The sequence below is a fragment of the Thamnophis sirtalis genome, unplaced genomic scaffold (genome assembly GCF_051295495.1).
Source record: "Thamnophis sirtalis isolate CommonGarterSnake01/CBP01778 unplaced genomic scaffold, rThaSir2_p1.2 scaffold_13, whole genome shotgun sequence".
In the NCBI taxonomy this organism is placed as follows: domain Eukaryota; kingdom Metazoa; phylum Chordata; class Lepidosauria; order Squamata; family Natricidae; genus Thamnophis; species Thamnophis sirtalis.
This window is the reverse complement of record NW_028261393.1, coordinates 16,744,581-16,770,062: the sequence shown is the minus strand read 5'-3', so window position 1 is coordinate 16,770,062 and position 25,482 is coordinate 16,744,581. Positions and strand designations below refer to the sequence as shown.

The 25,482-nt window shown below is 43.7% G+C and overlaps 1 protein-coding gene across 4 annotated transcripts in view; it reads left to right on the top strand.

The window, feature by feature from the left end:
- The window catches only part of PHACTR4 (phosphatase and actin regulator 4), a 91,361-nt gene that overhangs the window by 52,374 nt on the left and 13,505 nt on the right, over positions 1-25,482 (top strand). For 3 of the 4 annotated variants that reach the window (XM_087727876.1, XM_087727875.1, XM_087727874.1), the window contains 6 exons: positions 4,660-4,836; positions 6,788-6,868; positions 12,173-12,337; positions 14,751-15,113; positions 22,416-22,995; positions 25,180-25,412. In XM_087727876.1, the coding sequence (XP_087584002.1) occupies positions 4,660-4,836; positions 6,788-6,868; positions 12,173-12,337; positions 14,751-15,113; positions 22,416-22,995; positions 25,180-25,412 (1,599 nt within the window). The remainder of the gene's footprint in view (positions 1-4,659; positions 4,837-6,787; positions 6,869-12,172; positions 12,338-14,750; positions 15,114-22,415; positions 22,996-25,179; positions 25,413-25,482) is intronic. The other variant, XM_087727878.1, reaches the window with a different exon arrangement.

Here is a 25,482-nt window from a genome sequence, read left to right as displayed (position 1 = left end):
TTCCTTTTATGGCAGTGATGGTTATATACTAATGTTGATGTGTAAATAAATCCTGATTTAAAGTGAGTTTTCTTGACTGGTGCTTCAAAACTGTTTCAGTCAAATCCACTCTACCAAGAATTCAAGAAAACACCTTTCTTTTACCAACTGAATAAAATTATTTAAGTAGCGGTGCCAAGGAATTAGCTGGAGGTGTCCATATACCAGACATTTGCTCTTTTGGAGAAGATATTTACCTTGGTTTTCTTGTTTTCTCCAAAACACGGAGTTGTGAATTCCCATCAAAAGATTTCCCCTAAGTAGTTAATGTGCTAAGTAATTACTTGTACACATTTCTGCATAACTCAGTATGGTTGAAGTTGGGTTTTGCATTGGAAGGCATTCTCTATCCAAGCATTTCTTGTTGCATCTGGAAATACTGTATTCTATATCCCTTGAGTTTGTTTATTTTAAGGACACGGGTCTTAAAAGAGTTCTTGTGCAGCTGAGATTCAAAAATGTCTCATGTCCATATTTGCCAAAAAATAGACTTATTTTTGGAAGGTTCCATGGGAATACCCCCTACAGCGTGAGCCATCCTGGCAAATAGATAGAGAAGAAATGTAGGTAGTGACAGATTTTATTTTCCTGGGCTCCAAGATCACTGTAGATGGGGACTGCAGCCAAGAAATTAAGAGACACGTGCTCCTAGGAAGAAAGTGATGGCAAATCTAGACAGCATACTAAAAAGCAGAGACATCACTCTGCCGACAAAAGTGTGTATAGTCAAGGCTATGGTTTTCTCAGTTGCACTGTATGGCTGTGAAAGTTGGACCATTAGGAAGGCTGAGCGCCAAAAAATTGAGGCCTTTGAAGTATGGTGCTGGAGAAGACTCCTGCAAGTCCCTTGGACTGCAAGGCCATCCAACCGGTCAGTCCTAGAGGAGATCAACCCTGACTGCTCTTTAGAAGGCCAGCTCCTGAAGGGGAAACGCAAATACTTTGGCCACCTAATGAGAAGGAATAACTCATTGAAAAAGAGTCTAATGCTGGGAACGATTGAGGGCAAAAGAAGAAGGGGACGGCAGAGAATGAGGTGGCTGGATGAAATCACCGAAGCAGAAGGCATGAGTTTAAATGGACTCCAGAGGATGGTAGAGGACAGGAAGGCTTGGAGGAACATTGTCCATGGGGTCGCGATGGGTTGGACACGACTTCGCAACTAACAACAACAAAAGGCAGTTACTTTAAAATCTCTCTCTGAAAGAATTATGATAATACCTGATCTACTCACTAAGAACATGGAACGAGTAATATATTATTTCTTCATCAGATTGGTCTCAAATTGGCTTTGTTCCCATTCATACATGATCTCAACTGTATTGTTGTATGATATGAACCCTTTTGAAGCCAGTGTCACTCCAATGATGCCAGACTCCTGAAAACATTTGTTTGAATAGAAACCTTACTTGGGCTACAGGATGTTGTAAATACTGGAAGAAATTGAAATGGCAGTCCTGTGCAAGGAGAACATTTGCATCATGACTTAATTCAAGAAGGCATTCTTAGTATAGAGTAATAAGACATGGCAAATAGAAGGGAATGTTAGAAGATTTCAAATTAACTTAGGTTTTATGCTTATGCTAAAACACAAATTTCAACCCTGGAATTTTGGAATTTGCACATGGTATGGCTGTTGCTGAGAAATGGGATGGCTATAGATCTGGAGAGTACGCAGGTTGCAGGATTCCTAAAGTGATCTGTTCCATTTTAACTTCATGCATTTTGCAAAACTCGGAGAAGGACCGGGAGAACCCGGGGTGAAGTCAAAAGAGAAATCAGCCCAGAATCTCTATGTAGCCACAAACGGATTAACTCCAACTCCTCTTGAATTCAACGCCAAGATAGTGCTGTTAGTTGAGTAGATTATTGTATATAGGCATAATTATTAATGCAACAATTTAATTGGAACTTGTATCGTCCTGCTCTTTCACGCCTGACAGAAACTAGCTATTAGTGTTTGTCATCTGTGCTTTATAATATAGGTTGGTTTTTATTGTTTTTTGTTTACAAACATATTTAATAATTTGCAAACCACCCAGAGCCCCTGGGAGTTGGGAGGCATAAAAATGATCATAATAACGACACCGGCAATAGAAAATCTATGAATTGACAACATTTCTGTCAATTACAAAACACTACACTGCTTGGAGCTGCCCATATATTATACCAACACATTACAACATCCTAGGTTCCTGGGAAGAACTCAATGCGTATGAAGACCAATACCAACTAAAGAACTGACAGCTGTGATTTTACATTATTGTGAATAAAATGAAGTCACAGTGAACTTGAATGGATGAATTAAGGCATACTATACAAAATCTAAGGAATAATGTCTCGGTCACTCTTTAACTTAAAATTGATTGTGCCATTTTGGAAGTGAGTTCTGTAGCAACGAATCAGATACGATTCATCTTTTCCCTAGATGATTTCTTTTTTGAAATTTTGTTTGACTTTGTTTGCAGTTTGTTCCTAAGGAGAACTGTTTACTGTGTTGTCAAATTTGTAGAAAGAGAAAGATGTTGTCATATTTGTAGAAAGAGAAAGCATTCTTCATTGTGATACCTTCTAGATCCGTGATGGCGAACCTATGGCATGTCTGCCTGAAGTGGCGCAGAGAGCTATGTTGCCTGGCACATGTGGTGTCACCAGTTCCTCTTCCGGGTTTCTGGTGTGCATGCGCACATGATGTTCAGCTGGCTTTCGTTCGTGTGGCAATGCTGGAAACTAGAAGGGCTGGTCCCATTTTCTGGCATGAGCATGAGCACTGGCCAGCTGATTGTCACAAGCGCATGCATACCAGAAACCGGAAGACTAGCTGTCCGATGTGCATGCACATGCTGGAAACCAAAAGTTCATTTACTAGCACACGCATGCCCCCCCCCCCCCCGGGGCAGCTCCTCTTCTGGGTTGCGGGGCAGACGAACGCACTCACTCCCTTTTCGCCCTCGGTACCGCCATTGGTTCGCCACCATTGCTCTAGATGTTGGAAACGAAACTTCCATATTTCCACATAGAATACATGACATAATTCTAAGAATTATAGACACATTCTGGGGCATAGGAAGTTTAGTAAGCTCATTTACAAAATGCCATAGTTTAAGAGTGCACGTGGCCATATCACCAAGTAGCTAAAAAGATGGAAAGTTGCAATAGTTAAACTTTAGCAGCATTATTTTGGAATATTGGACAGGCAATAAGCACAGCAAGGAAGCTGCGGGGTGCATAGGGCATTTTGATGATTTTTAAAATAAAATATTCTTGCTTAGGTCCGTCCGCCCCCCCCTCGCAATAAAACGAAAGTTTATGGAAATGACAAACTAAAGAAAAGAAGAAGTATGAATTAAAAGTGACTCAGAGGCAAAATATTTATCAATGAATATGAAAAGGCTTTCTTTTGTCTAATGTAGCTTCTTGTAAATCATGCCGGTTGACTAATATTTTGCAAGGAAAACTCCAAGCGCTATAAAATGGTTCAAAATGGTAAAACCCTAAATGGATTTTCCATATCTGGCATCTGTTTGCTTTGTCGAACAGCTTCATCATAAGCTGCAGGGATATTTTCCCACTGGCCCTTTCTCTTCCTCCTGAACACTCTTTGTTTTTAAGAATGTTTGGGGAATGCCAGAACAGTAGGTGGAGCGGGAGGCTGTTATTGTGTTGATTTCCTGAGATTGTTACTTTTGGCGTGGGATGCTTTTTCCTTCCCCCTCCCCCTTTTACAACAGGAAGTAAATCAAAGCCACCCAACCCTTCATAATTCTAGCTTGTTTTCTGTCTCCCCATTTTATAGCACATCCGCACAATAGTGTGATATACAGTATTGTGCTGCGGTGATATCGGTAAAGGGTTGCCGAGCCCTACCAAATGTTGAATACAGAAATTGTTTTCCCAAGTTTTTTTTTCCTGTGTATTTTCCTGCTGCGTAAGGTTTTTTTTTAAAAAAAAGTTATATTAAAAAGTTATATTCCAGCTACAGATAATCCATGACATGTGGCCACAATTGAGTCCAAAATTTCTGTTGCTAAGTGAGACAGTTGTCAAGTGAGTTTTGCCCCATTTTATAACTTTTCTTGCTACCGTTGTTAAGTGAATCCCTGTAGCTGTTAAGTGAGTCACAGTGGTTGAATGAATCTGGCTTGCCTATTGACTTTGCTTGTCGGAAGGTGATCATACAACCCCGAGACGCTGCAACCGTCATAAATACGAGTCAGTTGCCAAGTGTCTGGATTTTGATCACGTCACCACAGGGATGCCGCAACGGTCATAAGTATGAAAATTGGTCATAAGTCACTTTTTTGTCACTTCAAACCAGAGGTGGTATTCAGCAGGTTCTCTCCGGTGCGGACGAACCGGTAGCTGTGGCTGCAGGAGGCTCCGCCCACCCACCCTGATGTAATGAGCGGGCACTGCGCATGTGCAGAAGGGAGTGCGCATGTGCAGACACGGCATGCGCGCTCGCATTTACGAACTGGTAGGGAAAGTAAGTGAATCCCACTGCTGCCTCACATGGTCACTAACGTCACCTTCATCTCTCGTTACCTTCATCTGGAGCGAGTCACCGTCGTGCCAATGTCCTCTGACAATGAATGTTCTCCTTTTCTCTTTTGTGTGCAGCTGAAGAGAGGGAGCAGCCGACACAGGATGCCGGGACGGTGGCTGAAGTTCTGGAATCCGGCGACACGACCCCCCCTTCCAAGAGAAAGAGCAAATTTGCTGGGTTTGGCAAGATCTTTAAGCCTTGGAAGTGGCGGAAAAAGAAAACCAGTGGAAAATTTAAGGAGACGTCAGAAGGTAACCTGCTGGACTCCACTTCTTGCTCTTCTCATTTAGAAATACCTTATTTTTTAGAGTATAAGATGCAGAGGCAAATAAAAAAAAAGGTTTTGCATTCTGCAAACCTCCCCAAAAAGGCTTGTTTTTTGCGAAAACGGGCCTGTTTTTTTTTAAAAAGGGCACGAATAGCCTTTAGGAGGCTTGTAGAGTGTTCCTGGAGGGTGGGGTAGGTGGGCAAAAACAAGGAAAAATGGCCATTTTTTTGTAAAAATGGGCCCGTTTTTTGTCAAAAAAAGGGCATGGATACCCTTAAGGAGGAGTGCTCCTGGGCGCTGGGAGTGCAAAATTGAGCAAAAAAATTTTATTGCTCATTTCTGCCCTCCCCAGCCCCCAGGAGCACTCTGAAAGCCTCCTAAAAGCTATGCATGGCCATTTTGTTTCGGGAGGCAAAAAATGTTGTATTCAGTATTTTTTGAGGGAAAAAGGTGCGTCTTATACTCCAAAAATATGGTAGAAATAGAATCATAGGGCTGGAAGGGACCTCAGAGGTCTTCTAGTGCAGCCCTCTGCTCAAGGCAGGAGACCTTAGATCACCCCAGGTAAACAGTTGTCCAATCTTTTCTTTAAAAACCCCAATGTGGGAGCATCCATGATGTCCGTTCCGGTTCACCGACAAAAGGGCGAACGACAAAACCGCGCCCGACTAAACCGCGGTGACAAAACCACGTGTTCTAAAGCGCTCCGACTGAATCGCGCCGACAACAGCGCGGCGACAGAAGCGCGCTGTAAAACTAAACCTAACCCTAAACCTAACCCTAAACGTAACGCTAACCCTAACCCTAAACATAGCGCTAAATGTAACGCTAAACCTAAGCCTAAATGTAACGCTAACCCTAACCCTAACCCTAATCCTAACCCTAACCCTAACCCTAACCCTAACTTAAATCGCCCTTCTGCTGACGCGCTGTTGTAAATCGTCCTTCTGTTGACGCGCTGTTGTCGGCACGTTGATGACGTTGCGGTTTTAGCGACGCAGTTTAGTCGGGCACGGTTTTGTCCTTCGCCCTTTTGTCGGGTCACGGTCCGTTCCACTGATTAATTGTTTCTCCTTAGTTCTAGATACTCAGTGTTGCTCCCTTAAATTTAATAAATTTAATCCTTAATCTCTTGGGCATTCTTAGCCTGAGTTTGCTTACTGTATTAAGTGGTAAAGTGGCTTGATTTTTTTCCGGGGGGGGGGGGAAGCTTTGAATGGTAATGAGAGATTTCTAGCCACTGTACTTTGTAAATCAGAGGTCTTCAAACAGCTATGCTGGCTGGAAAATTGTGGGAGTTGAAATCCACAAGTCTTAAAGTTGCCAAGTTTGGAGAGCCCTGTTGTAAATCATGTTTTGTGGCTTAATTCAAAGGAAGGTTTAATTGACAAACTACCAGTAATAGTTTGTGACTTCCGGATATCTCAGTCCTTGTTTTGGAACTGGTATTTGTTGTTGTGCCATTTTTCACTGAATCATCAGGCTTTCCACATCAGAAATGATCTTGCATAGCACTTTGCATTCTTAACCTGAAAATAGCAGATTCCATATCTCCCTCCTCCACAGAAATGTTTTCAAATGTTTTATTGCCTAATAATAATGATAGCCAACTGCGGCTAGAACTAAGCTTTGCTGAAGTGGCCTGCAGTAGAATGCCAATGTGGAATTTCAGACAAGAGGTGCATGGTTAAAGTTCCATTGACTGTTTCCCAGTTGTAAAACACCGTATGCATTTAGCTATGCGGTGTATTCCTCCTCTTGCAACATGGATTGCGGAAAAAGAAATATTCACAAAAAGAATGTGTCTGTAATACTCGTCCTTAAAGCAATTGCAGCGAGCCACTTAAACCGTATCTTAAAAGTGATTTCCCCTCCCATCTTTGCCCTCTATTCTGAGTGCTGGTTTTTTTTCTTTCTTTCCAATTTAATGTCAGTTTTAGAACGAAAGATTTCAATGCGAAAGCCAAGAGAGGAGCTCATTAAAAGAGGGGTTCTGTTGGAAGATGTTGAACAGGGTGAGTTTACCCATTGTCTTCCTCTGTCTATTGTACATTTGCAGTTCCATCTCTGATAAGCCTCATCATTGGCATTTCATGCCTGGGTGCCCCCTCGTTTCCTCCCATCCCTTCCCCACTTCTGCTAAATGTGACTCTCTGTCCTGGTCTGCCCTTGGAACATTTTTGATATTATATGTTCTGGGGAGAGCAGGCGAAAGAACGGTTTCATTTATTTCCTTCCTTTTCTCCAAGGAGACATTTTAGGTTGACAGATTATGAGTTTTTGAAGGTCAGCTGGTGAGTAACTGAAAAGCTGAGTTGGATTCCAAAGTAACGATGGAAAGGGAAGAGCAATAGCACTTAGACATATATATCACTCAATAAAGTTTTGCAGAACTCTCTGAACTGTTTACAAATGCCAACCTATTGCCCCCAACAATCCGGGTCCTTGTTTTACTGACCTCGGAAAGATGGAAGGCTGAGTCATCTTTGAGCAGGTCAGGATCGAACTCCAGACTGTAGGCAGAGTTAATCTGCAGTACTGCATTCTAACCACTGCGCCATCACAGCTCATAATAGTGCAAGGATTAAAACACAGTCTTGATATATAAATGACTTTGGTTCAACTCTTGATAATTGATGATGGGACTGGACAAGACTTCATCTAAAATCGTGAGTGACTGGGTGATTGACCGCCAACTTGCAAAATCCTTAGCAGATGTGAGCTCATATCTGGATAATTCAAGACTGGAAACCTCAGTGATTTGGAACCATAATTTAGATTTGGGGGCCATAAATGTATACTTTTGAAGCATAAGCTGTGTCAGAGTTTGTTGCATAAATTCAAATCCAGAAGCACGCACAGATAACTGATGCAGCAGGATTCATTAACTTCTTTATATACATAAGAATAGATGAATAAATGTACAATACCAACAGGTGGTTCTTCCAAGTGAACACAAGGCAGGAGAGTTACAGGCAAGCACAAGCAGTTAGTTTCATTTCAGCAGACAAGCCCAGACAGACTGCTAGTTTACTTCTCATAGCAGCACACTGCTTAAGTTTCTGTTTCAATTCTCTGCACAGACTCAGATCTGTTTAAGCTTCCATTGGCTGACTTGTTTGCCAAAGTGGCCAAAGTTGGAGACCCCTGTTCTAAAGGCAGCAAAAGAATAGATAGACTTTTCCTATAGCATCTTCAGCAGAAAAAGACGTTACTCTTCCCCAACTGGATGAGGAATGGAATTCCTGAGCGAAAGTTGTCCTTTTTCGAATTTAGGAATGTTGCAAAGAGCAAGTTGGTCATTCTCCCTTCCCCATTCAGTCAGATGCTAAATGGTAACCGTAGATCTGGTTTTACAGAATGTTCCTTAAAAATTGCTGATCCAGTCCTGCCTACAGGAAAAGGCAGAGGAGGAAATAGCCTTCCCTTCTCAGCAGCACAAGAAATCCATGCCTCTCCCTTCCTATTTCTTATTTACTGTGCGTTAAAAATATTTGTGTTCCACTTGATAGCAGGACTTGGAGGCTCACTGTAAATAAACACAGGATAGGAGAGATCTACAGTGATAGAAACTGACCCTCCAAGTTTCTTCCTTCAGTGTGATACGTTGGAAAAGAAGAATTGTTCCATTTCTGTTAGCTCACTCACAGCATTGTCTATACATCTGGGATGTGACATGCATCTGTGGGATGCACATAACCTTTAGGTAGCCCTGGATTTTCCCAGTTGCACCAATGCACATCCTAAGAAGGAAGGATAGCCCTCAAAAGTCATTCCACACTTTAAACACCAGGCTGAGCAGACTCAATGTCTATTTGTCAACTTTTCTCCACTCAGAGAATGAGGTACATTATATTTATAACTAGCTGATAACCGGGCACAGCCCAGGTATGTATTTATCCCAATCCTGTATTAGAGGGAATCTCTTTGTGGAGTACTGCAAAGCTGTTAACATGGCAACTCCACTGTGCACACTATCACTGTCAAAAGTATTGTGACTTGACACTATAAATATAATTCAGTCCTTTTCATTTCAGCGGCCCAGGCGTTCCAGAGTTATGCTGGAACACACACATATACGGACACACCCACGCCCTGAGGGGTGTTAGGGGAGTCTTACCACCACAGTATTTGTTTTTAGAGAGTAAGTCATCTGTGTACCAAGTTTGGTTGACATTGCTGAAGGCATACACACACACACACACACACACACACACACACACACACACACACACACACACACTACATTGGAATAATTTCTAAACCTAAATTTATAAATCAGGGTTTATAAACTCATGCAGATTCTACGCAGGCTGCATGTGAGGTCATGTATCTGTCACCATCTGAGGAAAAGGCTGCGCACCTTGTGCTGAGTGAATCGAAAGCATTTGTCCTTCTCTCCTTAATTGCATTTCTCTCTTTTGGGGAGAGTGTAGGGTAGCTCCCAATTGAACATGAGTAAGCAGTTAGGATTGGTTTATTCATTTTGAGCTTATTTTCTAAACTGCCTTCCTGGCTGCCACCACCTCTCTCTGTTCTCTTCCTTTTGGCCTGCAAAGGACACAAAAACACAAACAGTCCATCTCCCTCATCAGTTTTAGAAATTCACAGAGATCAGAGAGTTTTTTTGCTTTTGAATCATATAGACCACATGAGAAGCACTTGCCTGCATATGTGCCAAGATCACTTACTCAGCCACTGCCTTCATTTCCTCCTTAAACAGAAGCTGGAAATTCAGCAACACAGAACAATGTGTATTTTGTTGGGGGTGGTGAAAACGATACAGACATGTGATATATACAGCATTGGAGAATAAATAGTGTGTACCGTCACGCTATAGTTACACTGTTAAGAGAAAAATGAACAAGGATAAATTGTTTGGAGGTACAATGACTGAAGTGGCATATAAACATTTGGAAAAAAGGAAGAAATAAATGAATAGATGTCTAAGTATGAAAAAACATACAAGCATAAACTTGCAGGTACAAGTTACAGCATGAAGGTGAACGTTATTATGGTAGGAGTTTCTTACTGATAACATGAACCTAAAAGAGAGCCTATTTATTTACAGTCTGAGGCCAAGTTAGAGGATTTAAAAATACAGCACACCATTAATACATGCATGCGCGCATAAGTAACAGTACATCTATGTACTACTACAATTTGAAAACTTCAGTTGCGGAAATGGGAATATCATAGGGCAGTGATGGCAAACCTTTTTCTTATGGCGTGCCAAAATTGTGCGCGCGCACCCACACCAATTCAATCCTCTCCACCCACCTGCGGAGGTGTGCACGACCCCTCCCCAGGCTCTGGAGACTTTCCTGAAGCCTGGGGAGGGCGAAAACAGCCTACCCAAGTCCATCGGAAGACCAAAAATCAGTGCATTGGAGCTGACTGCTGGGGTGCCAGCAAATATGGCTCTGTGTACCACCTGTGGCACTCATGCCATAGGTTTGCCATCACGGTCATGGGGCAACAGTTTTTGAATCAACATACCTGAAGCGAGCTAACTCAAATAATGCATCCTAATCTGGGTACCATTTTTCCCTGTCAACCTTCCCAATGAAAGTCAGTGGGGAAGCCAGCAGGAAGTCGGAGGTTGTTCCTCCTCCTGCTGCTTTTTGTGTGTCTGGGCTCATTCTGTTTCTCTGTAAGAAACAACTTTGGAATGATGACCCAAAAGGTTACAGATTGTCTAGTAAATTTATAAAAAGGTGAACCCCCTACAAAATTAATAATTTATTGAAGGATTATGAAGATTTCCATAAGCGAAGGCGATAAATTAATTTTTTTTTTGCTTCTGCCTTTAAAACTCTTGGGTATGGCTCATTTAAACAGAATATCTCTTCATCACCCATGAAATGTATCAGACTCAGGAGCAGATGTATTAGCTCTGATCACCACTGTGAGTACAGCGGGTCTTTTAAAAGAATAAGTAAAACTCAGCCTCTGTTTGAGCAAATCCATACACAAACCTCATATGGAAGCCTATCAACCAGCTAGATTCTGTGTTCACTGAACTGTCTGACACTGAGTTTTATGGATCGAAGAACCCAATGGGGAAATTTGTCTTTCTGTAGTAATCCTTTTTATAAAAACTCATAAGACTCTCCCTCCCCACCCACACTACTGAAAGCAAAGTGCCAGCTAGCTGGGGAATTCTGGGAGTTGAAGTCCACTAGGCTTAAAGTTGCCAATGTTGGAGACCCCTGCTCTAGGCCAAACACAATGTAAGATTAATCAAGCTCCATAGCTTTCCATATCCCCTATTTCTCATTTTGGGCTATTCTAGCTATTTTTAACGGAAGCTTATGCTGCATGGGTTTTCTTCCCCCATCCTCTCTTTCGACTGTATTCCTGATTTTTAATAAGAGCAGAAGTCTGAACAGAGGGCAAAAGGCTACTTCAACCATTAAACACTTCAGTATAAATAATTTATTAACAATGATAAGACCTTCACAAGTTATGCATGTCATCCAAGTATGTGAACTTGCTTAGCTAAACAAAGCAAGTATTTTAAGATCTTTAATCCCTGCTATATGGTTTTTCTTTTCTTCTTTCTTTCTTTCTTTCTTTCTTTCTTTCTTTCTTTCTTTCTTTCTTTCCTTCCTTCCTTCCTTCCTTCCTTCCTTTCTTTTTCTTTCTTTTCTTTTCTTTCTGCCTTTCTTTTATTTATTTCTTTTTTCTTCTCTCCTTCCTTCCTTCCTTTTTCCATAAAATCCAGAATCACCTTCTAAATAGAATGTATTCCTTATTTTTATTCTTTTCTTTTCTCTCTCTCAGCAGTTTGTAAGAGCTATATAGAAACATTCACATATAAGAGCCTGCTCTCAAGCACCCTCGTACACAGACACACATCTGAGGCATGGAAAGTGGAGGATGACTTCATCTTTGGCCCCTGGGTTTTGTCTGGAAGAAGAGACCCTTTGCTTTGTCTCCCTTTTGTCAACCAGAAGTATCTTATTTTCTCTTCAGGGTTGTTGTTTTTTTGGCAGGTGTCCCAAACTCTACTCATCTTTCTTTTAAAAACATTGAAATTTCACAGTTGAGTGATCGCACAGATCTTGGTGTAACCTCACTAGCTCTTAGTAAATAGGGTCTCCCACCATTTCTTGAAAAACGAGAAGGACTGGACTGCCCATCCCATGCGCAGGGCACGCTGCATCATGTTGAGTTTGATACTGCGTATTCTTTGCTGTTAATCTTCCTCTGGATTTGCCTCATAAATTACATGCCCTGAGCACATTTGGGGAGATTCTGTGCTTTGCGTGACAAGCGATTGCTTAATTCTCCCTTTCCCCCCCCCCCTCTTCCAGATGGAGAAGAGCCAGAGAAGTTAATTCATGCCACTTTGAAAAATGGACACACCATTCCCGTGGACTATTCTGGAATTGTCAATCTTACACACTTGGAGGAAGAAAGCGGAAAGAGGTTGAGCCTTAAGAAGTCCAGTCCCCCTGAAGAGCCAAAGAAATTGCAGGGTGAGAAATTAAGAAGTCGTGTGTGTGTGTGTGTGTGTGTGTGTGTGTGTGTGTGTGTGAGAGAGAGAGAGAGAGAGAGAGAGGGAGAGAGAGAGAGAGAGAGAGACTGTGTGTGTGTGTGAGAGAGTGAGTGAGTGAGTGAGTGCAGGAAGTTGTCTCAGACATAAATGTTGTTATCTATCACTTCTTAATTGTGAATATAACCAGTTTTGGGTCTTGTCTCTGAGACACTGCCACCCACAAGCTGTTATCATAGCAAGGCCTGCCCCTGCCCAGTTTATCTCTTTCCATCTCTCCACTCACCAACCTTGACGTCTCTTTGACACCCACGCTTTGCAAAGGAATGCCAGCCTTGGAATTTGGGAAGTGGCACAAGCCTTCATACTTTCTTTTAGACTGTAGAAATAAATGTAATTCCTGCAGCTCTCCAGACATGTTCCGTCCTCCTCTCCTCTCTTTCTTTCAACAGCAGGGGCATGGTTTAATGCAATAGCAGTTAGACTTAGACTTATATACCGCTTCATAGGGCTTTCAGCCCTCTCTAAGCGGTTTACAGAGTCAGCATATCGCCCCCACAGTCTGGGTCCTCATTTCACCCACCTCGGAAGGATGGAAGGCTGAGTCAACCTTGAGCCGGTGAGATTAGAACCGCTGAACTGCAGATAACAGTCAGCTGAAGTGGCCTGCAGTGCTGCATTTAACCACTGCGGCACCTCGGCTCGTGCAGCCATTCTCTTTTCTAGTGCCCTGGTAGAAGATGGCAATTCCAAGCTGGCATACTGTCAGCCTTTGGAAGCTGTCTAGATAAGCACAAACCAGGTGTGTTATAAAGTTCCTATATAACAGGACATTATAGGGACATGGTGGCTCAGTGGCTATGATGCTGAGCTTGTTGATCAGAAGGTTGGCAGTTCAGCGGTTCGAATCCCTAGCACCGCCTAGCGGAGTGAGCTCCCGTTACTTGTTCCAGCTTCTGCCAACCTAGCAGTTCGAAAGCATGTAAAAATGCAAGTAGAAAAATAGGAACCACCTTTGGTGGGAAGGGAACAGTGTTCCCATGCGCCTTTGGCATTTAGTCATGCCGGCCACATGGCCACGGAGACGTCTTCAGACAACGTTGGTTCTTCGGCTTTGAAACGAAGATGAGAACCGCCCCCTAGAGTCGGGAACGACTAACACATATGTGCGAGGAGAACCTTTACCTTTAACAGAATCTTGCAAGTTTGAAATCACTTCTCCCTTCCTTTACTTTTATGTTCTAAGGCAGGTCCTTTCTGAGATAGAAACAGCAAAAGCACTTAGACTTATATACCGCTTCACAGTGTTTTACAGCCCTCTCTAAGCAGTCGGCATATTGCTCCCAACAATCTGGGTCCTCATTTTACTGACCCCGGAAGGATGGAAGGCTGAGCCAACCTTGAACTGATCAGGATCGAACTGCTGAAGCTTGGCAGAATTAGCCTGCAGTAGTGCATTCTAACCACTGCGCCACCACTGTTTTGTTCTTCCTACACCCCTTTTTGTATGATGACTGTCTTGGCTGTGGCTCTTTCTCCTGTCTGTTAAGCTTATTCCCACATACTTGTCAGACGCAAGAAACCAGGATAGAGCCCAAAAGTACTACAAGTTATTTCTATGCTACCTATACACAAGAATCTGATCTACTAATAGCCAAAGCAAATTGGCCCTAGATAAAGAGTCAACAAATTCACAGAGGACTGGACTTAGTTTCCTTGTGGGCATGTAGTGACTCCAAACTTATAATGCATTTGACCCCGTCCTCCAGCTTAGCCTGGTCATCTCGAATAATACTATTACACAGAAACAGTGGGTTTATATTAATTTGGGATGACCCAAGCATATCAGTGGTGGGTTCCAGATCCCAGTATGCTGTGACAGGGCTGGGTGTCCACTTCGGGCATGCGCGCTGTGCACCCATGCGCACCCACCGCCCTGCGACTCTCCAGCTGCTCAGTGGAGATCACGCAAGCGGTGTACACTGCGCACGCATGCGCAAATGGCCTGTTTGGTTTAAATACAGGTAAGGAACGCGGGAGGGTGGGTGGGCCCTCCAAAACAGCATTCCGGTATGGTGGCCGCTGCTCCCAGCTGCCACCGGTATGCCCGTACCGGGGTGTACCAGCCGGAATCCAACACTGAAGCACATCTGTAATGTGGAAGAGGAGGTTGGCTTGATCCATATCTGGAATATTTGGAATGGCTCACATAGAACCAGATTTTGGGTTAAATTAGAGAATTTGGTTCCTTATTGACGTCTTGCATATTTAATACAGGCATCATATCAAGGTAGTATGGATGCAACAGAAAAAGTTTACTTACAGATAATATTATGGGACGGTTCTTTCCAGCTCAGGGGGCTAATCTTTTTTTTTTTTTTAATGTTTCTTCACAGGATCTTACAGCAACCACCCCAATTCAGAAACGGAGCCCCATCCTATGCCCCCTGGTCCCAAGCAGCCTCTGCTTCCCCCGAAGCGACCCTTGTCGTCCTCTCCGCAGGAGACGAGTGATCTGCCAGCAAGGGAGTTTGGCCTTGGCAACAGCAGTGCAAGGACAGTGTCTTCTTATTCCACAGCTGCATCTGCCACCAGCACAACGAAAGGGGGCGTTGCTCCTACCCCTGCACCCCGGACTCTTCTCCCTGCTCCCACAAGTGGCCACGCTTCGGCCACCCACACTAGCAACGCCACCCCGACCAAGCAGCCCCCTGTGCCACCGCCCAAGCCTGTTAATAGGAATAGCAACCCCTTAATGGGTAAGTGATTAATCTTTTTTTCTCCCTCTTTCCCCTCCCCCCTTCTTCTGTTTAATTGTGCCCGATTCTCCTGAGCAAGTCCTGGCAGTTTTCTTGGCAAGGTTTTTCCAAAGCGGTTGGCCATTGCTTTCTTCCTAGGGCTGAAAGAAAGGGGCTGGCCTGGTTTCTAACTTGGTGACTTAACTGCTGCGCCAAACTGGCTCTCGTACCTTAAGTAAGATCTTGATCTGCCGACATGCTGACATTCAATTTTGCTTATCACTTTTGTCCCCCAGTGATGCTGTTTTGAACGTCTGTGTCACGGCTGTTGGCTCATAAGGTTGTCCCTTCTCTTCCAGCTCAGCTAAAAAGCTACCCCCCCATGTTTGAGTACAAATATCAATACACTTTCCATTCGCGATGTTTATATCTCTTTAAAATCTTAGTATCGTACCACAGATTCTGTTCCGGATGGACCCAGAGAAATGGAAAGTTATCCTTAAATGTTCCTTGTAGAAATGTGCCAACATTTTCCAGGGTATTTTGCTCCAATTGGTGCCCAAGTAGGGGGGTCTCTCCACCAAGTTGTAGATTGCAACTGTTTTCTTAGAGGTGTCTTCTCAGGGATCAGGAGCACTTTTATGACTAACAAATTTTAATAAGAAGTGTAGTAGGCTTTTATCGTAAGCACATGGTGGCTCAGCGGCTAAGACGCTGAGCTTGTCGATCAAAAAGGTCGGCGGTTCAAATCCCTAGAGCCACATAATGGAGTGAGCTCCCGTTACTTGTCCCAGTTTCTGTCAACCTAGCAGTTAAAATGCAAGTAGAAAAATAGGGACCACTTTGGTGGGAAGGTAACAGTGTTCCATGCGCCTTTGGTGTTTAATCATGACGGCAACATGATCACGGAGACGTCTTCGGACAGCGCTGGCTCTTCGGCTTTGAAACGGAGATGAGTACAGCTCCCTAGAGTTGGTAAAAACTAGCGCATATGTGTGAGGGGAACCTTTACCTTACATCTTTAAGAGCTTGGGGATGACCTTCCAGAGCAGAGCCAAAGGTCCATGCTCAGTGACCCACCCTGATATCACCTCTCCGTTCCTAAGTTCCAAATTCTCCATTGTCCCTTGTTGTACAATTTAACCGGATTCTAAAATTATTCCGTGTCCTCATTATGTTGATTACTTCCTCAGCGCCGGCTATATACTAGGGATTAAAATGGGATTACATTTATGCTAAGTAATTTGTTAGCTAAGTGTTTTTGGAACCTTCCCTACCTTAGGAGGAGCCGATTGGGAGAGCCAGATTGCAGAAGGCTGTACACAAAAACAGGGGGGAAGGCCCTACAACAAGAGTGTCAAACTTGTTTTTATTGACGACGGCATCAGGGTTGTGTTTGACCTCGGGGGTGGGGGTGGGGGAGGCATGGCCAGGTAGGTGTGGCTAGCTTGACATCACTCGTGTCAGGGGCGCCTGTGATGGCTGAGTGCTCTGCCAGTGAAAATGAGCTCCCGAGCTCCGTTTCCAGCTGGGATAGTCTCCTGCAACCCTCTGCCAGTGGAAACGGAGCTCCAATTTTGCTGGCAGAGGTACATTGGTCCAGTCTTTTGCTGTTTCCCAGGCGGCCCCGCGGCCCAGATCCAGCCTTGAGTATGATGCCCCACCCTAAAATATTCTGAGATTACAGTGCTGAAATCTGGTGGGATTTTGATAGTGTGATCTTTGGGCTTTTTTCTTTTTGTTGTTTTACAACAGCAGCCCCCTAACCTTTCGCGCATCAGGGACCGGTTCCGTGGAGAGAGGTTTTTCCGCCTTCCGCCAATCCATTTAAAAACTATGGCAAGAGAGATCACGAAATAAGCTCAAACTCACTTAACAACTGCCTTGCTTAGCAATGGAAATTTTGGGTTTGGTTGTGGTCATAAGTCGAGGACTACCTGTATGGACCCCTGTAAGAAACATTTCCCTGCGATATGAATGTACCACAGTTTTTTCAGCTGTGTCCATCAAATAGTCTAGCGCAGGGGCGTCAAACACAAGGCCTGTGATGTGGTCGGATCTGGCCCGTCCTGCACAATGTAATGGACCGTTGCATGGCTTCAGCCCGGTCCACCCAATGCGAAGAGGAAACATGCCAGCATTTTGGGGAGTGGCCCACCCGGCCCCCTGAGGTCAACCACAGCCCTGATGCGGCCCTCAATGAAATTGAGTTTGACATCCCTGGTCTAATGCACTGATCAAAATCCCCATTGGAAGGGGAGTTAATAAAGAAGATATTAGGCTATGCAGAAATGAATAGGTTGACATTGAGAATAAAGGTCAAGGAGGAACAGGACATGGGAGTGATTTTATGAGTGGCTTGAAAAAAGATATAAATAGAAAGAAAATGGAACAAAACATGAAATAAATATCTCAGATGACACATGATTAAAATAGGGGGAGGGGAAATAAGAAAAATATCAAAATGTAAATATACAGGCGGAAAAATGATATGAATTGACATATGGTAAATAACAATTATAAAAATTTATATCTAAGAATGAATTCGAAAGGAAAAAAAAAACTTCTTACAAAATGCGATCCAAGGAAAAATATCTCTCGCATCTGAGCACAGATGTGTTCAGTTCTAGTCTGTTTATTTTGTTCTGCTGATTTTCACTATATATACAGTATATAATGCCAGATCATCAGATTGCTGGTAAATTTCATTGCATTGACGTCAAGCCCAGAAATCACCCTGTCCAGTTCAAGAAAGTATTGGTTACACAGATGGTCTCTGTTGCTTTCCATTGCTTGCCGTGTGAAAAGCCTGGTTAGAGCCACCAAGGAGGGTGTCTTTCATAGGCTACCTGTTCACCTGGGCTGGTTGGAAACAGGACCCCCGTGGGGGAGGGGACGAGAGTGAAACCCGCAGGTAGCTAACGTAGTTTAGGGAAGGGCCTGGCAATACCTGTGGTTTGAGGGTGTGGAGAGAAAGAAGAGTGACATGTAAGATGATCTGGCAAATCGACACCTGTTCCTGCTCACCTGCTAAGAATTCACGGTGGAAGTTGGGGGTGGAGGAGGGCGGTGGTGCAATCCAACTCCGGATGTACGCGGGACTTTCGTTTCTGACACACAAGGCGAGGACGGCAAAAACTTGTTCAGCTGTGTAACTTGCCGAGTTTTACTACCTTGACTCTCTCATGGGATGGAACAACACAAATACGGAACAAGAAAAAGCTCATTGAGAAGAAAGCAGCTGAGATTGGAACGTAGGGAAGTGTTTTAGGTGAAATCCCTTCCATGTTCAGTCTTAAAATTGCGGTTCTTAAATCATAAAACAGCTTTGCTTGTCTTTGGCTTAGCACATGGTACAAACGAAATCATTGTGGGTTGTAAACCAGGTTTGATGTTCAACACAATGTGGATTATTTAACAAATCAGAGTCACCGTGCGAGTTGGGCAGCTATATAAATTTGTTTAATAAATCACAGTTAAAACAAACCATAGTTTAATGCTATGAGTGGAACAGCTCGCAACTGAATGCAAAGACCAAAGCATCAACGTAAACTTTTCTTCATTCTAGCTGCACAATTCACGAGTAACCTTGGAGAGAGCCCTAAGGTTTGAGGTTACAGACAGGTAGTCCTTGACTTACAACCATTCATTTAGTGAAGTTACAATGGCACTAAAAAAAAAGGTAGCATTTTTTACACTTACGACCCCTGCAGCATCCCCATGGTCACATGATCAAAATTTATATGCTTGGCAACTGTCTTGTATTTATGAGGGGTTGCAATGTCCCGGGGTCATGGGGTCCCTTTTTGTGACCTTCTGACAAGCAAAATCAACAGGGAAGCCAGATTCACTTAACAACTGCATTCCTAACTTAGCAACTGCAGTGATTCACTTAACAACTGTAGCAAGAAAAATTGTAAAATGGGGCAACTTTACAACTTTCCTCCTCCTTCTTCTCCTTCTCCTTCTCCTCCTCCTCCTCCTCCTCCACCTCCACCTCCTCCTCCACCTCCACCTCCACCTCCACCTCCTCCTCCTCCCTTTTCCTCCTCTTCCTCTTCCCCTTCCCCTTCTCCATTTAGGTTCCTCTTCCCCCTGGACCTCCTTTGCCTTCAATCTTCCTCTGGATTAAGTGAAGGATGCTGAATTTTCCTGTGTGTCGCATCACATGTCCGAAATATTCTAACTTTCGCTTTTTTATGGTTTTGATGATTTCCCTTGGCTTTCCCAGGAGGCTTATCACCTCCTCATTTCTGATTTGGTCAACCCAATATATGCGTAACAGCCATCCATATTTCAAATGCTTCTAGTTGAAGTGGCTTTCTGTCAGAGACCAGAAACATTTCTTAGCAACAGAAATTTTGGGCTCAATTGTGGCCGTACATACTACCTGTATGTATGCTTGATAAGACATTTCAGAAAATTTCCCAGACTTCACTGAGATACATGAATGTATGAATGCATTTAAAGGTGCTTAGGACTGGCTGGCTAAGTTCAGAATGAACAGCATCTGCCTAATATGTGACAAGTCCTTATTTTTGCCTTCTTTTATATGGAAGGGTAAAAATAGAAGCTTTGCTTTTATCTTCAGAAAGCGCCCTCTGCCCAAACTGACATTTTAAAGTTGTTGCTAGACAGCTTGTCCTGTCTTGCTTCTTACAGATAACAGATTAACAGAGTTGGAAGGGACCTTGTAGGTCATCTAGTCCAACTCCCCGCCCAAGCAGAAGACCCTACACCATTTCTGACAAATGGCAGTCCAATCTCTTCTTGAAAGCGTCCAGTGATGAAGCTCTCACAACTTCTGAAGGCAACTTCTGTTCCATGGGATGATTGTTCTCACTGTCAGCAAATTTCTCCTTATTTCTAGGTTGAATCTCTCCTTGTTCAGTTTTCATCCATTATTCCTTGTCTGGCCTTTGGGGGCTTTGGGAAATAGCTTCACTCCACTCCTCTCTGTGGCAGCCCCTCAAATATTCGAAGACTGCTATCATGTCTCCCCTGGTCCTTCTCTTCACTAGACTAGCCATGGCCAATTCCTGCAACTGTTCATCGTATGTTTTAGCCTCCAGTCCCCTAATCATCTTGGTTGCTCTTCTCTGCACTTTTTCTAGAGTCTCAACATCTTTTTTATAGTGTGGCGACCAAAACTGAATACAGTACTCTAGGTGTGGTCTTACTAAGGCTTTGTAGAGTGGTATTAGTACCTCCCTTGATCTTGATTGTATCCCTCTGTCAATGCAATTTAGGATTGCATTGGCTTTTTTGGCTGCTGTCACACACAGTTGGCTCATATTTAATTGGTTGTTCACCAAGACTCCAAGATCCCTCTCACAATTACTGCTATTAAGCCTGGTTTCACACAGTCTATATGTGTACTTTTGGTTTTTCTTGTTACATTCAAGATTGATTTGCAAGACAGGTAAAGAGATGTGTCTTACAAATTTTCCAAAGTGAATTTTCCTTTCCCAGAAAAGCCTGATGTCATTTTTTTTTACACTTATAAGAATTGCTTTCTTGTCTGATACTTATAAGACTTTCAAAGAGTTGGTAACAATTTGTACAAAGACAACAAAGCGAAGGAAGAAAGAAGCTGGTTCAATCGCCTAAACATGCTTGGACAGGTTGTGGTTGATGATCATTGTGTGAAGTCAGAAACCTGGCCTGTGAAATCTTGGGCAGAAATCCAGAGTTCAGTGTGTAGGTGTAAGAACCACCTAAAATTGTTCTTTCCCTCTCTTTTCAAACCTGGTTTAATGTCCCTTTAAATGTATGGTTGGGGGAATTGGGGCCGAAAAAGAACAGCATCACAAAGTCTATTCCACAGCATTTGTGGCTTGTGCCAGCTTCAAACATGATACCTTTCTTGGTATATTTCAAATATTTGTGTCTTGTCTTGGGTGTGGTGGGGGGAATAAAAGCCTCACGAGATGATTCAGTGCTGTTAATAGAACAGACTAAACTGGAAATCTTCATGTAGGGCAAAATAATGAAACATTACATCCAGTATGGGTGACGCAGCTCTAGTTAAATCAGGAGTGTCCAATCTTGCCCAGGTTCGCCTGGTGCACCAATTGTGACCCTACCTGGACAGGGAGGCCCTTCAAATAGTCACTCACGCCCTTGTGACCTCAAGACTGGACTACTGTAACACGCTCTACATGGGGCTGCTCTTGAAGAGTATTTGGAGACTTCAGCTTGTCCAGAATGCAGCCGCGCGAGTGATTGTGGGTGCACCTCGGTACATCCACGTTACACCTATCCTCCGTGAGCTGCACTGGCTGCCTATTGGGCTCCGGACATGCTTCAAGGTGCTAGTCATTACTTTTAAAGCCCTGCATGGTATTGGACCTGGGTACTTGAGAGACCGCCTCCTGCCAATTACCTCCCTACGACCGATCAGATCCCACAGATTAGGCCTCCTCCGAATTCCATCTGCCAGCCAGTGTCGACTGGCAACTCCCCGGGGGAGGGACTTCTCTGTGGCTGCTCCGGCCCTCTGGAACGATCTCCCCGTTGAGATCCGGACCCTCACCACCCTTCCGGCTTTCCGCAAAGCCACTAAGACCTGGTTGTTCCGGCAGGCCTGGGGCTGATGAATTTCCAGCCCCACTTGAATTGTTGCGACTGTTGCTGTGTTTTAATTTGTCTGTCTTTTGTTTTCCTGTTTGTATCCCCCCTTCCCCTTTGGTTGTTAGCCGCCCTGAGTCTCTCGAGAATAGGGCGGCATACAAATTGAATAAACATCAACATCAACATCTTGCAATTTTAAGACTTGTGGACATCAACTCTCAGAATTCCCCAGCCAGCTATATATTATGCTGGTTGGGGGAATTCTGGGAGTTGAAGTCCACAGGTCTTAAAGTTGCCAAGGTTGGAGACCCCCTGAGTTAAATGATGAAGGTATACAGAGCAATTAGTTAGCAGCTGAGCTGTTAGGAGGGTTTTTTATTAAGAATCTTGGTGACTTAACAACTTAAGAACAACTAATGTTTATACCCCACCCCTGGAAATGGTCCAGGGGTGAAATCAACTTACCTTCGCTACTGGTTCGCAAATGTGACTTCCGCACATGCCCAGAAGCGTCAAAAACAGGGCGTGATGACATCTGGGCAGGTGGGCGGAGCCTCCTGCCGTCCCCACTATCAGTAACTGGATAGAACCGGCTGAATTGCACCACCGGAATGGTCTGTAGACACTTAACATATTAGCTTCTCACACGTGTCTAAGGTTTAGAAAGGTTCTGTGTTTGCAGAGCTGATCCACCCTGTGAGAAAAGATTTTCATGGTCAGCCAATGTAACAGCTTTCTCTTTCTTTCCAGCTGAATTATCTCAGGTGATTAACAGTGGCACCTCGTTGCTGAAGCCTTCACCGCCTCTGCCTCCCAAGAGGGGCCTTCCAATGAATGTATCTTCCCTGCTAGAATCGGCCGTTGCTCCCAAATCCCCAACCGAGAGGGTCATGTCCTCTTCCTATCCGTCCTCGCTACCTCCACACATGATCTCAACTCTCCCTCCCGCTGCCCCTTCATCTTCCTTGCCTTCTCACATTCCATCAGAACCCGCCAATGCTCCGTTGCCCACCTCCCTCTACGGAGCAGAGGCTCCCTTTTCTACAGAACTACGGATGGACAGCCAACAGGAAGGTCTCTCTGCGATGGATCCAGCCAAGAGAGTGGCCGAGCTGGGATATGGAGAACCTCAAGGGCTTCCTCGGTTGTCCCAGGTCCCGCTGCACATCCGCATCCAGCAGGCGTTGAGTAGCCCTTTGCCAGCGACCCCGCCTGCCGAAGGCTCACACAGGGCTCACTCGTTGCTCTTTGAGAACGACGGCTCCAGCGAGGATAATGGAATAGTAGGCAGGACGAGGTCTCTACCTGTGACTATCGAGCTGCTGAAAGTGTGAGTCATGCTTTGGTTTGCTAGTTGGAAGCCGGGTGTGGTCAGGTGGCTCCCCGTTTTTGGAATTTGTGATACCATATTCTTCTGTGTATAAGACACCCCCATGTATAAGACCCCCATGTTTCATGTAGTTTCTTGTAGTAAGCACACTATAAGCCTCACTGTGCAAAAGCCATCTTATTACAGTAAGTAATACAACAAGAGCAGGAAATGCATCACAGGAACAATAGAGATGAAACCTAGTGTGTGTCAGGCCTGCAGCGATCTTTTCTTTTGGATCTTTGGCCTGCCACACTTTCTATTATTCTACTATGCGTTTTCTATTGTGGGAAAATGGGAGGGGGGGATTGTACAGAGTTAGATGATATGTAGCCATAACAAAATTCTTTCTAGAAAGCCAAGGTCATCCTTTGTCTTTGCACCTCACCAGAACTGGATGAGTGGAACTGTCAGCATGGCAGTGGGAGATTTGACCATGTGATGGACTTGTGGGTGTGGGGGCAAGATCTTGAACTTTCAACTGGGTGGGAAAAACCAGGAAGCTTTCAGATTAGTGTTTTCCCAGATGTGCCAACACGGCTCTCTTAATAAATTGGAACTTTGAGGAATCCTTTGCCTTGGACTCTGATTTAATTTTGGATACTATTTGGAACCCTGACAGAGTGGCAATGTGATACGGGAAACAATTATAATAGAGAGGAATGATAGAGCTTCATATAAAATAGAGGCTGTGCAGCCTTCTTCTCTGCCTCCTGTGTATAAGACGCCACTCCATTTTCAAGTAAATATTTTAAGGAAAATTGTTGTGTCTTATACATGGAAAAACATGGTGTTTCCTTTTCTTTTTGTTAAAATAGTGATAAGGTGCAGATTTAAACCACATACAGGTAGTCCTCAACTTACAATTGAGCCGGACATTTACATGGCCAAGTGAGAAATTGCTTCTGTGAGTTTTGCCCCATTTTACGCCATATTTATTAAGTGAATCATGGCAGTTTTTCGTTTGATAAGATTTTGCTTGTCAGAAGGTGGCAAAAGGGGATCCACATGACTCCTGGATGTCATAAATGTGACTCATTTGTCAAGCATCCGAAGGTAAATCACGTGACCGTGGGGATGTTGCAAAACCATCATAAGTGTGAAGAAGATGGTCATAAGTCACTTTTTTTCAGTGTGGTTGTAAGTTCGAACGGTCACTGAATGAACTGTTGTAACTCAAGGACTACCTGTATAGAAGTGTTCTCAGTTAAGATCTATCCAGTGCTTTCTTCTCTTCGATACCTCCTGAGCACACTTTGTGGAGATACTGAGTATGCTTTGTGAAAATCTGGGATTAAGGTGACCAACTCTAAAATCAATTATACGGTCTGGAAATGATTAATGGTGTAATCCAGCATATCAGGAGAGCACTAGTGCAGAGAATGATGCCTAAAAGTATTTACAAGTGATTGATTTGTTGGCCAGGGTCATGCAATATACCCAATCCTAAACTTGGGTAAATAAAAAAAACCCCCACAATTGCTATCTTCACATAACATGCTGTAGCTAAACAAAGAAGCCATATATGATGGCTAAACAGGATGACCAATTCAATATCACGTGCTAAGGCCAGGGCTGAGTAGCCTAACCACAAACTAGCAAATTTAATTTTATCCCGGTCTTTTGCAAATTGAGAAACCAATCTAAGCTGTGAAAGATGGTGAAATAATCACATTGACCCATTTTGCATTTTAATTTTCGTTAGGAGGGCAGACAAGCACGGTGTCTATAGTCAATTGATATGCTTGTGCAGTTCTGTGCAAGATTGGGTGCAAAAGGTGAATACATTTCATGAAAGGAAAGGATGGGGAAAGGAGAGGAGGAGAGGGAGAGGAGAGGAAGCTTTTCACTGTAGATGCACTGGATGGAAAGGAAGAGTAGATACCTGCCTTCCTTGAAATTGTCCTATTGCCCAAATTGAATGAGGTGTGAAGGGAATGGATGAAGTAGACTTGACTGGAATTTGAGAATTCCCCAACAAACACATACCCTCAAGAGTCATGTATTCAGATAAGGTAGAGAACTGTATATTTTAGGCAAATAGAGCCAGAATAAAATAAAAACAAAGTTTGTTAATACCTATATTCATAACAATAGCAGTTGTTATTAAATAATGGGAATAACTGTGTGTCTTTTCCTTGTTAGTCCAGACGATGAAGAAGAGGAGGAGGAGGAAGATGGCTCAGGAGATGCATGCGCTTCCAATCACCATGTGTACATTGGAGAAGACCCAATGGTTGCAGTTATTCCCAGGCTGATCCTGCAGACGGTGCAGGATGAAGACGAGGGACCAAGTGATTCAGATTCAGAGGGACCCATTTTGTACAGGGAGGAAGAAGAGGAGGAGGAGGAGGAAGATGAAGACGAAAGCCACAACAGTAAGAGTCTCTCTCTCTCTGTCTCTCTGTCTCTCTCTCTCTCCCTCCCCCCTCCCTCCCTCCCTCTCTC